General features: G+C 40.5%; 1 protein-coding gene across 1 annotated transcript in view; it reads left to right on the forward strand.

Moving 5' to 3' along the window:
- Positions 1-16,146, forward strand: part of LOC124595191 (esterase E4-like) — a 150,736-nt gene that overhangs the window by 63,039 nt on the left and 71,551 nt on the right. Inside the window, exons 2-4 of the mRNA XM_047133813.1 lie at positions 9,122-9,250; positions 12,974-13,133; positions 13,714-13,899. Coding sequence (XP_046989769.1) covers positions 9,122-9,250; positions 12,974-13,133; positions 13,714-13,899 — 475 coding nt within the window. The remainder of the gene's footprint in view (positions 1-9,121; positions 9,251-12,973; positions 13,134-13,713; positions 13,900-16,146) is intronic.

The following is a 16,146-nucleotide window of genomic DNA, read 5'->3' on the forward strand; positions in this document are numbered from 1 at the left end:
AGAATGCTCACTTGAGAAATGCTATACGTGCAGAAGAGAAGCTCGCTGTGACACCATGATTTCTTGATACAGGAGAGAGATACTCTAGTAGCACTCGAATACCACAGTGCACATTAACCAAAAATAGTTGCAGAAACGTGTGAAGCGATTTATAAAGCACTGAAGGGGGAATATCTGAAGGTAAATAATTGTTTAGTACGCTATATGGGCAATAAGAACTATTTTTATTTTTGAATAATTTAATTAATAGAATTAGTGTTCCAAAAACCACAAAATTAAAAAAAAAAGTACGAAGCAGACGAACATGTTGCAGCCAGAGTTAAAAAATAAACAAAGTAAAATGAAGATCTAAGATTTTTTAATTTTAGAGAGTGACAACCTCCATTATTCCGGCTTACTAAAAGTTGCCTGGATGTTTCCAAATGTAGAGGTGACTGGCTGTAGCTATGGTTGTAGATAGGAAGATGCCTGTAGCATATTCTACCTGCCCATCAGCACACGATTGATGGCATGCATTGTGCCCACACCCGCGTCGAATTATGGTTACTGAAAAGAGTTCCACCCATCGCTGGTCCCAACTTTGAAGCCATTTTTACAAACACGCTTAGAGAGGTCAAATAGCTGGCACGATGCCAGCGCTCCAAGCGATTAAATTTCACATTGCAGTGAACACAAGAGGAACGACTTTTATGATCAGATCTACGAGGAGATTCTAGATTTGATCATATCTCTTTGACAAAAGGCGATATTTGACAAAGTTCCTTCGACCATAGATACTAATGGTCGAAGCAAAGTTCCCCATTACACTGTTAAATCTCTTTGACATCAATATTTGACATATCAACTTTGACAAAGAAATATGATAGTGTAATACCGGCCTAACCGTATGTGACAGGACAATCACTAGAAGTGTAACAACCTGCAGCCCATTTTCCCTACCACTGTCATTACGAGAACGGAGAACATAGTGTGTGATCATCAAGGACAGCGCTTGACGACGTCGTTTCTGTGGAAAGAGGTGTGTGAATACTGCGGATATTCACAGGCGACTGGTGGCAGTGTGTGGAGAGTGTGCCCCGTCACGGAAGTGTTTTCGCAACATCACAACGCCCGTCCCCACACGTCGGAAAACCACGGCTGCCATCGCTGAGCTGGAGTTCCAGGTACTGCCACGCCCACCTAATTCTCCTCACTCGGCCCCCTCGGATTACCACCTTTTCCGAGCTTTGAAGAAACCGTTGTGCGGGCATCATTTCGCAGCCTTCCCGGAAATGCGAGCAGCTGTCCTGCGGTTGACGCGGCAAACTCCAAAATCGTGATGTGAGGAGGGCCTACAGAAGTTAAAGGAGAGAGAGAGGCCAATACTCAGGCGACTGCCACATTTTCCCCGGACAGTGCTCCGAATCTACAAATAGGTAGTTTCGCAGCGTAAAATGCAGTCACCTGTCGGCTGTAACAAGATATCGATGTAACAAATAAAGCCAAAGCAGCACCTCTAGCTCATCACTTGGCATGTGCCTAAAGTGAATGCCAGTTCTCCATGGTTATACATTTAACCATAGAATACTATAACAATTTTGAACCCTTCTATACCCATACCTTCGTCTATTCGACTACCACACCTAGGTTTGGCCAGCAAAATTAATAAAGAGACGCAACAGTAGACTTATGAACCCTCGCGCCCCTCCCGTTCACAACAATAGGGGGGTGGGGGGGGATGTATTGAAGGGAAATGTGTTCGTCGAGTCGATTACCAATAATATTCTATTTGGAATATACTGACCAGTCTGGTGTGAAGTACTGCATACATCGGACGAACGACAAAAATAGTGAAATGTTAGCAATATATTACAGCTGGCTTGACGTTTTGGAAATAGCAGGAATCCGCCAGTTAAGGTTTCATTAGTTTTAAGTCAGATGTACTGAAGTCATTTCTGTTTTACCTGCTGGGATATTCATCGTTGAAGATAGTAGCCTCTAAGCTTTGAATGTTGTTTCTTTCGTGCCCGCACAATAAATTTTCAATGAGTCACTGAGGGTCCAAAAGCTTGCATTACACTGGCGAAGGCCATTAAACTTATTTCTACATTGACCTTTACAAAAGCTATTACACAGCTCATGTGAATCAAATCAGCATTCAGTTCTCAAACCCCGCACTTACTCGCGTCAGATTCCCAATGACTCCCAGTCAGAAGCGTGATGTTTCAGTTGGTAAAATTGCTAAGACTGCTAAAAGACGGTTAACAGAGCTCTAGCAATTTGAAGTGAGTTTTAATTCTTCCATATCTCATTACACACAAACTAAGACACATAATTTTTTTATTGCCTGTTTCAAGACACAGATTTCTGAGCTCTTAAATCTGGGAAAAACCATATTCGGGTAACTATATTTGTTAACGAAATACTGCGAGAAACGTAGATTAAGAAGAAAGAGATGTTCTGGCAGGGAGGGCAAGCAGCCCTACAGCGCCCCACACCGCTCCCCCTTGGATTCGCTTGATGTTCGTTGCTGATCATTATGTTATTCTTGTGTACAAGGAATGTTATTGTTATTCGATTATGCAAAAGATCTATTTGCTTGCAAAGCAAACTTAGTCACATTTATGTAATTTCAAACAAAAGTAAAAACACTACAGTACGGTACATAAATTTTGTACAATTTTAAATTTCGCCGCAACTGTTAACAATTAAAATAACGCAAGGGCAGCCCATAACTATTCACATCTAACTGTTTGAAAATTTTGTTTTACTAATTTTCATGTTGAAAATACTCTTACGAGAATTGTAATTACATCAAACATATATGCGAAATTTGGAAAGTTTGATGTATCAGAACTATTGTGAGTTCGTAAATTTTAACTGTTGGTTCATTCACGTACGGTAATCAGTTTAATTATGCATCGTAAAACTTCCATTGTTACACTTTTTATCTACCGGTGTAGACCTACTACTGCTGCTGCGTCCGCAAAATCAGTCTGATTGTGATTATTTGGACTGAAAGTTGAAAGTTAATCTCAGTTGTCTGAATGTCAACGTTTTGTGAAAAAGTATTTGGATGTCATAAAACTGTAATCAGGATTGTAAATGCTGCTCATGTCATTTTTATTAGAGTACTGAATTTATGTCCCACTGATTTACACAAAGGACGATGGAAGATGCAGCGAACAGACTGCACACACACTATCGACGTGATAACGAATATAGGGATACGAGCTCAACAAAATGACACAACTATGTAATATTGACTACCGCTTTCACTAAATTTTGTCGTACGCTTCGTTTTTCTATGAATAAGCAATACACAAATAAGAATGAAAACTGTCATTCATACAGTTGTATTGGTAGTAGGGTGGTCACTTTGTGCAGTACCCTCTGTCTCCTTAGTGTGTAACGTATGTAGCCTATCCGCTGTGGCTGCCACGGTTTGAGATGTATCAGATAGGACGTAGTAGTTTTCAACTGCAAAGTATGTCCCTGTATGGCTAATTTACCTACTTTTTTCCTTCGACAACTTCTTTTATGCTCCTGAATTCGTTTCTTCCGATGTTCTCATTGTAGTTTCTCTATGTCATTTCTCTCAGTAATATCCAAGGTCAGTTAAGGATCATCACTAAAGATGAGAAGAAACGTAGGAATATACACACATCAAAAAAAGTTTTGCATCACTCCGGTTCCCAAAACTCCTGAAGATAGGCGTTGACTGTGGACATTGTATCACAGACACCGTCCCTTTGAGTGTTCAGAGATGACACTAAACCCGCCCAAAGATGTAAACAAACATGCATGAGCAGCGCCTATTAGACGGAGGGGGTCCGACAGCCGATCAGTTCCAGACATTCCACCAGGAAGGAGGTACACGGCTCATGCTATCTGTAGTTCAGTCATGCCTAGATGGTCAATACCGCGGTTCGATGTCGTCCGCATCGTTACTCTGCGCCAGGAAGGGCTCTCAAGAAGGGGTCTTGGAGTGAATCAAAGCGATGTTATTCGAACATGGGGGAGATACAGAGAGACAGGAACTGTCGATGACATGCCTCGCTCAGGCCATCCAAGGACTACTACTACCGTGGATGACCGCTGCCTACAGATTACGGCTCGGAGAAACCCTCACAGCAATGTCACCACGTTGAATAATGATTTTCGTGCACCCACACGACATCGTGTTACGATTCAAACTGTGCGCAATAGGGTGCATGATGCGCAACTTCACTCCCGACGTCCATGGCGAGGTCCATCTTTGCAACCACGACACCATGCAGTGTGTTACAGATGGGCCCAACAACATGCCGAATGGACCGCTCAGGATTGGCATCACGTTCTCTTCACGGACGAGTGTCGCATATGCCTTCAACCAGACAATCGCCGGAGACGTGTTTGCAGGCAACCCGGTCAGGCTGAACGCCTTAGACGCACTGTCAGCGAGTGCAGCAAGGTGGAGGTTTCCCTGCTGTTTTGGGGTGGCATTATGTGGGGCCGACGTATGCCGCTGGTGGCCATGGAAGGCGCCGTAACGGTTGTACGATATATGAATGCCATCCTCCGAACGATAGTGCAACCATATCGGCAGCATATTGGCAAGGCATTCGCCTTCATTGACGACAATTTGCGCCCCCATCGTGTACATCTTGTGAGTGACTTCATTCAGGATAACGACATCGCTCGACTAGAATGGTCAGCGTGTTCTCCAGACATGAACCTTATGGAACATGCTTGGGATAGATTGAAAAGGGCGGACGATGTGATTCACCAACCACTCTGAGGGATCTACGCCGAGTCGCGGTTGAGAAGTGGGACAATCTGGACCAACAATGCCTTTATGAACTTGTGGATAGTATGCTACGACTAATACGGGCATGCTACTGGGTACTAGAGGTACCAGTGTGTACAGCAATCTGGACCACCACCTCTGAAGGTCTCGCTGCATGGTGGTACAACATGCAATGTGTGGTTTTCATGAGCAATAAAAAGCACGGAAATGATGTTTATGTTGATCTCTATTCCAATTTACTGTGCAGATTCCGGAACTCTAAGAAACCGAGGTGATGCAGAACTTTTTTAATGTGTATAGAATACTTAAAAATTTTTAGGATACTACGAAGAGAAAGAGTGAAAAACTAATGTTACTTTTTCCTCATTTCTTCCGTTGCTTTCTATTGTGTGCCAATGGGCTCCTTGTCCGCAGGGACCCGCCTACTTGGGCCCTTGTTCAAACAACCACCATGAGCGTTTTAGTGGGCAATTCAAAAGTAAAAAGAGCAAAATGTAATTAATTTTGTGAAAGAAAGAAATTCATAATTGTATACTTACGGTATACAGGGTGGTCCATTGATCGTGACTGGGCCAATATCTCACGAAATAAGCGTCAAACGAAAAAACTACAAAGAACGAACTTGTCTAGCTTGAAGGGGGAAACCAGATGGCGCTATGGTTGGCCCGCTAGATGACGCTGCCATGGGTCAAACGGATATCAACTGCGTTTTTTAAATAGGAACCCACATTTTTATTACATATTCGTGTAGTACGTAAAGAAATATGAATGTTTTAGTTGGACCACTTTTTTCGCTTTGTGACAGATGGCGCTGTAATAGTCACAAACGTGTAAGTACGTGGTACCACGTAACATTCCGCCAGTGCGGTCGGTATTTGCTTCGTGATACATTACCCGTGTTAAAATGGACCGCTTACCAACTGCGGAAAAGGTCGATATCATGTTGATGTATGGCTATTGTGATCAAAATGCCCAACGGGCGTGTGCTATGTATGCTCCTCGGTATCCTGGACGACATCATCCAAGTGTCCGGACCGTTCGCCGGATAGTTACGTTATTTAAGGAAACAGGAAGTGTTCAGCCACATGTGAAATGTCAACCACGACCTGCAACAAATGATGATGCCCAAGTAGGTGTTTTAGCTGCTGTCGCGGCTAATCTGCACATCAGTAGCAGCCAAATTGCGTGAGAATCGGGAATCTCAAAAACGTCGGTGTTGAGAATGCTACATCAACATCGATTGCACCCGTACCATATTTATATGCGCCAGGAATTGCATGGCGACCACTTTGAACGTCGTATACAGTTATGCCATTGGGCACAAGAGAAATTACGCGACGATGACAGATGTTTTGCACGCGTTCTATTTAGCGACGAGGCGTCATTCGCCAACAGCGGAAACGTAAACCGGCACAATATGCACTATTGGGCAACGGAAAATCCACGATGGCTACGACAAGTGGAACATCAGCGACCTTGACGGGTTAATGTATGGTGCGGCTTTATGGGAGGAAGGATAATTGGCCCCCATTTTATCGATGGCAATCTAAATGGTGCAATGTGTGCTGCTTTCCTACGTAATGTTCTATCGATGTTACTACAACATGTTTCACTGCATGACAGAATAGCGATGTACTTCCAACACGATGGATGTCCGGCACATACCTCGCGTGCGGTTGAAGCGATACTGAATAGCATATTTCATGACCGGTGGATTGGTCATTGAAGCACCATACCATGCCTGCACGTTCACCGGATCTGACGTCCCCGTATTTCTTTCTGTGGGGAAAGTTGAAGGATACTTGCTATTGTGATCCAGCGACAACGCCTGACAACATGCGTCAGCGCATTGTCAATGCATGTGCGAACATTACAGAAGGTGAACTACTCGCTGTTGAGAGGAATGTCGTTACACGTATTGCCAAATGCATTGAGGTTGACGGACATCATTTTGAGCATTTATTGCATTAATGTGGTATTTACAGGTAATCACGCTGTAACAGCATGCGTTCTCAGAAATGATAAGTTCTCAAAGGTACATGTATCACATTGGAACAACCGAAGTAACATGTTCAAACGTACCCACATTCTGTATTTTAATTTAAAACACCTACCTGTTACCAACTGTTCGTCTAAAATTGCGAGCCATATGTTTGTGACTATTACAGCGCCATCTATCACAAAGCGAAAAAAGTGGTCCAACTAAAACATTCATATTTCTTTACGTATTACACGAATATCAAATAAAAAATGCAGTTGATATGCGTTTGACCTATGGCAGCGCCATCTAGCTGACCAACCATAGCGCCATCTGGTTTCCCCCTTCAAGCTAGACAAGTTTCGTTCTATCTAGTTATTCGTTTGACGCTTATTTCTGAGATATTTGGCCCGGTCACAATCAATGGACCACCCTGTATATTTTATATCCTAGTAATTATATTACTAGCATTTGGAGACAACTCAAAAAATTTGTCAGCATCCATGTAAAACAGCATTATGGTGGGTGCAGAAATTACAAGCATGGCAACTTCATTAGTTTGTAGTATGTGTGCAAACCAATTAGACGACAAGATTATTTGGAACTTTCATTAAAGGCTACGTAGGGAATGTGTTGAGCTGAATTAAATAAAAGTAAAATTTTACCTAGTTGTTACTTGTCGCACACTTCTATTTGACCCCTATATGATTGGTCGAAGTCGGGTGACTTCGTGCCACTCCGGAATGCTTACGGTCGTTGCCAGCCTTAGCTATGTAACAGTATTGTGCTCCGTAACAGTACGTAGCCGTTGTGGATATAATGTCGATCCGTGTGCACTGTTACACCTAGTGATTGTTAATATCTACAAAAAAAGGGGGGAAGAGGCTGTACCTGGCCCTTCTAGCGGCATGCTATCAACTTTTGCGCCACTTCTGTGATGCATCAATCCATTACATGATCGTTTCTTTTATAAGCTATAATCTGCCTGCTCCAGGAGGAGACGGGCCTTGTCTTAGCAGTCAATGTGTTGTGAACCGATCGCAAGTTTTCGCTCCAATCATACTCCACTCAGGAGCCAAGTAATAGAGTGCGTTCCATTTGTTATCTTGTATGTGCATAACATTTGTTTATAGTTGACAATATGTTATTTTACAACTGAAATACTAAATATTGCCTGGACATGAATCTTATTTTTCTTAATGTACGTAGTTGTCCTTAGCAATGTCAGTAAATTGTGTTGCATAACTTAATAATTTCAGTTCTTTTCTTCGTTTCATCAATTCGTCGAATCAGAAATATTGTACAGTTGAATAATAAAATTTAAATACGGCATTTAAGGCATTTAATTCGTAAGTTGTTATAAATGCTGTTTTTGATGGTTAGCTATATCATAAAATTTCTCCTGGTGGGGCCCAAATCATAGGTTCAGCCTTTGGATCTACAGAGCCCAAATACAACCAGTCCAGACGTGAAAGACAAAAAGTGACAAAAAATTGTTACGTAAACCGGTAACTGTGTAACTAACTACCTAAACATTCAGCTGACATTATACAGATATCCTGTGGGTCGTTACGAGCTTTTTCTGTGATGTTTCGGCAGATATTTACGATTTAGTTTTTGCACTGTGTAGCTAGAGTCAGCCAAAACAAATACTGCTCATTAAGTATTTCACACGACACCCAGTGCCGACAGAAGCAGAATAATTTTCAAAGCGGAATTTAATGTTGCCATTCGATTGACCGGTCCAAAATTAGCCTAGTGCAACATTCGTTCTATCGACCTGTGTTAACAGGGACAGAATAACACGAAAAACAACCAGTAGTCCAAGCAGAGACAGCACTACCCTGGTCCATGCTGCTACTGCCGGAGAACTTGTCATTCTTCGCGTTTTATTCCTCTTGTCAATACAGATCGGTAAAACGAATATCGCACTAGATTACTTTGGGGCCGCTCAATCGAATGGTCACACAAAATTCCGCTGTGAGAGTCATTTTTCTCGTAATTGGAAACTAACCGATGCTTTCTCTCGGCAATAGGCGTCGCCTGAAAGACCTGATGAGCAGCATTCGTTTAGGTTGGCGCATAAACCTTGTACTGATACTGTGCAGTATATGCCACAACTTACAAGTTGTTATATTCAAATTGTGTGACCCATTCTTTATTTTCCATTGACAACTGTGCAGATGTGTCTACCTGGACAAAATAGATTAAACGAGGGTAAACATTTTATGACCAGATAAAACATCTTTCAAAGATCAAGTTCAGTGTGTTGAATGGGACGACATAAGCCAGAACTATCAAATGTTGGTCTCTATGTTATTACATATGCACGTAAGTACATAATTCTTTGTTCTCACCAGAGACCAATTTTACAGCCACCAGAACCAGTAGATCCATGGGAAGGTGTAATGGATGCCACAGAGGATGGGGCAAGGTGCCCAGAGGTAGAAAACACTGACAAAACGTCTGAAGACTGTTTGCTACTTAATGTGTATACAACCAGCGTAAGTAAAGTTTATTCAATAATAATAGAATCCCTATAAATGCCTTAAAAGTCGCTAAATTTAAGAAGTCAATGGAAACATTTCTTTCTTATAATAGTCTGTTATTTCCAGTATGTCCCCTGACATTTCAGCTATTGTTCAAGGGTGATTAAAAAAGTGTGGTACCCAGAAATATTAGCTCAAATACTGGGGCAGGTATTAAAAGATTTGAAAAACATGGAGCAACTTTGGCAAATGTGGTTTTCTCAGGAAATGGTTAAACTCTGTAACAGGTCCATTAAACCCCCAAATTGAAAACTTGTGTGTAGTATACTGTAACTGCTACAACAGAGGATCCAGGAATAATATTTACCTGATGTTAGCGTACAGTTTCTCAAATTGGTCTCATAAATGATATAAATCTTCTCAGGTATAAGAAAAGCGTCCTTAGCTTCGTAAACACTCTTTCTCACTGGCAGTTTGCTGGTGAATAAGGCCACATGCATGACTGTGGACAGCATTAGTGTGTACATATATCTAAACATGCATTCCTTCTTTGCAAGACACCATAAAGTGTGAAGAGAAGTGAACATAGTGAATCAAAATCGTTTTACCACCTACCTATTCCATTCATGGATAAAATCCAAGCATAACTCCATTATAAGACGAAATTTCAAATTTACAGTTTTGGACATTATACAGGCTGTGGAGCAGTCATTGCTGAACATGCTGCCAAACATGATATCCATCATCTCAATGATTGCTTCACAGCCTGTGCCATATGGATCCTTCCCACCAACACCTGCTTTTCTGAATTGTTCAGGTGGGAACTTTCCCTCTAATACATCCTATGTTCCCATAACCCTCCTGGCCTCAACCTTCATTAGTCACTGTCCTCACCCATCCAGCCCCCTCCCTGTTCCCACTCCAGCACAACACAGCCATCATTTCACCGCCACACCCAGGCTTTTAATTTCTTTTTATTTCTCTCCTTTTTGCTACTTACCCCCTCCCCCCTCTGCACCTTCTCTCCTGCCCACCGTCTGAACTGCAACACTTCACTGTCTGCCACTCCCACCATACTATCTCTCCCCCTCCCCGCCCCACCTCCTCCTTACCACCAACCTGTTGCCACACCCATCATGCACTGGTGCTGCTGCTCGCAGTGTGGTTTCAGTTCTGTGAGACTGCAGACGTGTGTGCAAGTTGTGTTTGCTTGAGTGTGTGTGTGCATGTGTGTATGTGTGTCTACTGCTGACAAAGGCTGAAAGCTATAATTATGTGAATTTATCTTTTTTTTTATGCCTATCGCGACTCAGCATCTCCACTGTATGGTGAGTAGCGACGTTCCTTCTCTGGTATTGTTTTGAGAAAATGTGTTTTAAAATTTCATTTTATTACTGGTGCCATTGTTTTATTTGAAGTATTTTAGAAATCATTTCTGCATATATATTGCCCGTAGGATGTCATTTGTCAAATGGTGTAGCATTTTTTAAATCAACAGTGATTAATTCCTTCAGACCTAAAGCATATTGCAGTCTACATAAATTTAAAACCATGTAAATTGGCCGCTAATTGAGAGCAATTGGTGAGCCCAGTGCTGCCTTTTTGTCAGAATGTTGGCATTTTTATTCTATGTTATGGCCAACTGCAAAATTGGCTATATCAGTAGGCATTTATAACTTTCATACAAGAAGGGACCACTTATCTTGTTTGGGGTTACTGCAATCACAAAATGTTGTTCTTTTATACAAATCTACTCTGAGCACCTCAAAATGCCTCTAAAAGTTAGGAGATATATTATTTTGTGAAGCATTACATACACAGCTGCGACATTTTGAAAAGGGGGCTCTTGTCAGGCCAGTGTTATTTCCCCGTAACAACAATATGTCCATTTTCAGAAGACTGACATCAATTACTTTCAATTACATTATTGACTTCATTGGATTCAAACAACTTTGAAATGTATATAAACATGCACACAGTATGAAATAAATTATTATAATACATGCAAAAAATAAAAATGGATATAGTAGATGTTATCAAACGCTTTTGCTTATACTGAAAATTTTACTTCTCTAACAAGAGGAACCTTTTTGCTTCCTGTCTCACAGATATTGTTGACAGTTAAACATACAAATAAGAAATGTGTGTCACAAGAGACTGCAACAAGAGCCTGTTTTGCACAGAAAAGAATTTTTGTTCCATGCTGATGCGAAATATCTTGCCACTTTTTTTGTCTGATTTTGAAACTCTGCATAAAGCCATGTCTACATCTACACTGAAGAACCAAAGAAACTGGCACACCTGCCTAATATTGTGTAGGGTCCCCGCGAGCATGCAGAAGTGCTGCAGCACAATGTGCCATGGACTCAAGTAGTGCTGGAAGGAATTGACACCATGAATCCTTCAGGGCTGTCCACAAATCTGTAAGAGTATGAGGAGGTGAAGATCTCTTCTGAAGAGCACATTGCAAGGCACCCCTGATATGCTCAATAATGTTCATGTCTGGGGAGTTTTGTGGCCAGTGAAAGAGTTTAAACTCAGAAGTGTGTTCCTGGAGCCACTCTGTAGCGATTCTTTACGTGTAGGGTGTCGCATTGTTCTCTTGGAGTCGCCCAAGTCCGTCAGGATGTGCAATGGACATGAATGGATGCAAGTGATAAGATTACATACATGTCACCTGTCAGAGTTGTATCTAGACATATCAGGAGTCCCATATAACGCCAATTGAACATGCCCCACACCTTTACAGAGCCTCCAGCAGCTTGAACAGTCTCCTGCTGAAATGCAGGGTCCATTGATTCATGAGGTTGTGTCCATCCACTTGATGCAATTTGAAACGAGACTTGTCCAACCAGGCAACATGTTTCCATCCATCAACAGTCCAATGTCGGTGTTGGCAGGTCCGGGTGAGGTGTAAAGCTTTGTGTCATGCAGTTATCAAGGGTACATGAGTGGACCTTCAGCAAGCTCATATCAATAATGTTTCGTTGAGTGGTTCACATGCTGACACTTTTTGATGGCCCAGCATTGAAATCTTCAGCAATTTGCAAAAGGGTTGCAATTCTGACACGTTGAATGATTCTCTTCAGTCATCATTGGTCCTGTTCTTACAGGATCTTTTTCTGGCCACAGCGTTGTTGGATATTTGATGTTTTACCGGATTTCTGATTTTCACAGTTCACTCTCGAAATAGTTGTACAGGATCTGTGTCGCTAGTTTGGAGATGTTGTGTCCCATCACTTGCATGCTGACTATAACACCATGTTCAGTCTCACTTAAATCTTGATAAGCTGCCATTGTAGCAGCCATAACCATTCTAATGACTACACCAGACACTTGTTGTCTTATATAGGTGTTGCTGACCACAGTGCCGTATTCTACCATTTACATATCTCTGTATTTCAATATGCATGCCTACACCAGTTTCATTGGCGCTTCAGTGTATAACTTATTTCATATATTTGTTGTATAAGTATATTGTGTCTTGTAAACTGTCATCATTGTTACAAACAGAAATTATGTACATAATGCTGCATTGTAATTAGTTACAAGAACAGCTGTCAAATCAACAGTTCTTAAAATATTTGTTCAAAAATTTCCAGAATGTAGTAACCAAATACATAAAACAAATAAGTTATCTCATTCTCTATCTTATGATAATTACATTACACTGTTATTCATTTAAAAGAATTTCCATTTAGCTCTTTGTCAAACTTCATGTATGAATCATTATACCAGTTGTCAGATAGAACAGGCAATCCTAAGAGACCAGTGATGATTTTCCTTCACCCTGGTGGTTTTTACGTCTACAGAGGCACCAGTGACTTGTTTGGTCCACAGTACCTAATGGATGAAGACATAGTTCTGGTGACACTCAACTACAGGCTTGGAGCTTTGGGTATGTAAATGAAATGAATGCATTAACTCCTAACAATTTAGAAAAAATGTGCTAGGCAATGCTTCAGACTATATACCTGTTCTTTATAGATTGAAATACCTAATTTTCAGAAACCAGCGATTTAATAGGGAAACATATGCATACAATAATAATTATTGAAATAAGTATAAGTCAGATCTTGACTGGCTGGAAGGATTAAGGAGGTGATGAATTTGATGTCAGGATGCAGTAAGAGGTAATGTCCCATGACAGCAAAACCATTATAGTGCTGGATGTTGGTCCATATGCATGCGCAGCATCAACAGTGGCAAACCAGAAGTCTGGTGGGAATGAACAGATGTTGTCTCAAGGCAATGGAGAAAATTAATAGTGTTTTGGTTACAGGAACATAGGCTATGGGATGTTTTGGAATTATGTTGAAGAGACTACTGTTTATTTCATTCATACTTGTAAGAACAGATAGTATTATGAAAATTAATTTTACTATGCCTTAGTTCAGATTGTATCCCATAATACAATAATGTAGACTCTACAAAATACACTTCTTAAATGATTTCATAAATTAATGATTATGCTGCAGGATTCCTAAGCACCGGAGACTCAGTTGTTCCTGGAAATAATGGATTAAAGGATCAAGTGATGGCTCTCAGATGGGTAAAGCAGAACATTGCTGCATTTGGTGGGGATCCAGATAGCGTGACACTTGCTGGTTATAGTGCTGGTGCTGTCAGTGTATGTTTGCACATGTTGTCCCCAATGTCTAAAGGTATGCACTACATATTCTCAAAAAAAAGTGTGAGTGTGGGTGTGAGTGTGGGTGTGGGTGGGTGTGTGCATAACAGTTCACACATCCACTCAAGTAGATTGTATACATATATTTTTCTGGCTCAAACAAAGCAGAAATAAAGTGGTTGACAGACCGAAAATTAAACCTGAGTAGCTGATTCTGTAAGCTGAATCTGACCAAGAATCTGCTGAATGGCAAATGCAGTGCAGAGTAATTATTTCACTTTCTATGATTTGAGGATCCCTCAGGATCTCAAATACTGTCCGCTGCTGGTCTTACATTTTTAGTTTCTCTGCTATCACACCTAGCAGTGTCTCCTTGAATCTGAAGACTTTACTAGTTATCATAATTACAAGGCCATCGTATTGTATTACTAAAATTTACAAAGACTTACATTTTTTTTATAAACACTTGTCTTTTATTAATGCCTATCAGAATTTGGAAGGAAAAAGAAAAATCAGTCCTTGTATTTGGTAAATATCCTCATTTCCCCAGCCTTTCCTCTGTTTTATCAAATGAAGAAATCTGTAACCTGAAAACTTCCAATTATGTGTAGCTGTTGTTTCATAATACTTTACTGTAGCTTGCTAGAAGAAATGTGTTTGGAATTTTTGAGATGTAATAGGTATCAACAAGATCAAGTGAAACAAAATTTCAATGCAAACACACTAGTTATCTCTAACTCATTATTAAAGAGAACTTCAGAAATGCGGAACAATTCAAGACAAGTGTTAATGGAGAGCAGTAGCCATCAGAAAATAATTCTGCTGACTGTGTTAACAATTGATTATTATGATTCTCCTATTTCTTTGTGTAAGTGAGACCAATAAAATTAGTAACTAATATTTAATAAAAATGATAATAAAAAATCTTTATTTGCCCATAATGCTTTACTGTCTTGAACATCATAATTTTTTGTACTTTTACAACAGTGATATATTTCCATAAATATATCAATTAGCACTTTAGGAACTGTTACATAAACATTGGCCACCAAACTTAGAAAAATTTGAGTGAATATAAGCATCTATGATAATCACATCTGGTACATGATCAGGTACTTTGTTGTACTTCTGGGAGGCGCAAACAACGTCTACAAAAATGAAACAGGAGTGCCATGTGCGATCTTAAACAGTGCCTGAGCAACCTCACTCACGCAAACATAGTAATGGTCGATATTCCACATCTCTATGATCTTGTAAGATGGTCATGTGTTAATATGGAAATAAAAAGTGACAACAATCAGTTTGAAAAAATTTGCAGACATTTTAAAAAAGTGAAATGTGTTGATAGAAGCAATTTTGGATGTAGATTCCACACACAACACGGACTTCACCTGAATGGCTTGGGGAAAGAATATCTGGCAAACCTGGTAACCAAGGAAATACAAAACCACCAAAATAAATTCAAAACCAGAATGATAATTGCATCAACATCACCAGACTCCATAACAAAAGCACTGCAAAAAGAAGTAAAAGTATTAGAACCATCATCAGCACCAGCAAAGCATTTAAAAAAAGATAAAGTGTTGACAGAAAGAGCAATGGACAGCAATTTGAACGACAAGAGAACTACAATTCTTCACCATTCAAATATTATTTTAGATGAAAACAAGCAAAACGAGAAGACTCCAAGTTCACAAGAAAGCACAGCAGTAGCGGCAGAACCACCGTTGGAAGTGTCAGAAACAGCATCACCATCTGGCAGTATTAAGTACATTAGCAGCAGCACCAATAGTAGCAACAAGCAACTCACTGCAGCCCAATGTACAGGTACGTCCCGAGAGGTGCAGGAAACCTGTCCTTCTCAAGGAGTTTTGGTATCTCACCAGGAGACAGGAACAAATATGACAGCACAAAACATAAATAAAACTGTAACCAGTTCTCACACTAGTCACCTGCAGATTTTAAGCCTACACATTCTGTGCCTTAGAAATAAGTCACTGGAACTTGAGGTAGCAGTGAGTGGTACAAACATTGACTGAATGTGCATCATGGAACATTGGTGCAGAAGTTTTGAACTAAGTATCATTAATCAGGGTGTATACGACCCGGGACAACCGGGAGATCTGGGAAAAACCCGGTAATTTTTTCATCCGGGACAAAACCAGGAAAAACCCGGGAATTTTTTAGAATTCCGGGAATTTTCCATTGTTTATGTTATCAGTTAAATTTTTGTAATTTTGACTGGTAAGAACCGATACTCAACAAAGTATATTACTAAGCA

The sequence above is a fragment of the Schistocerca americana genome, chromosome 2 (assembly GCF_021461395.2).
Source record: "Schistocerca americana isolate TAMUIC-IGC-003095 chromosome 2, iqSchAmer2.1, whole genome shotgun sequence".
NCBI lineage: Eukaryota > Metazoa > Arthropoda > Insecta > Orthoptera > Acrididae > Schistocerca > Schistocerca americana.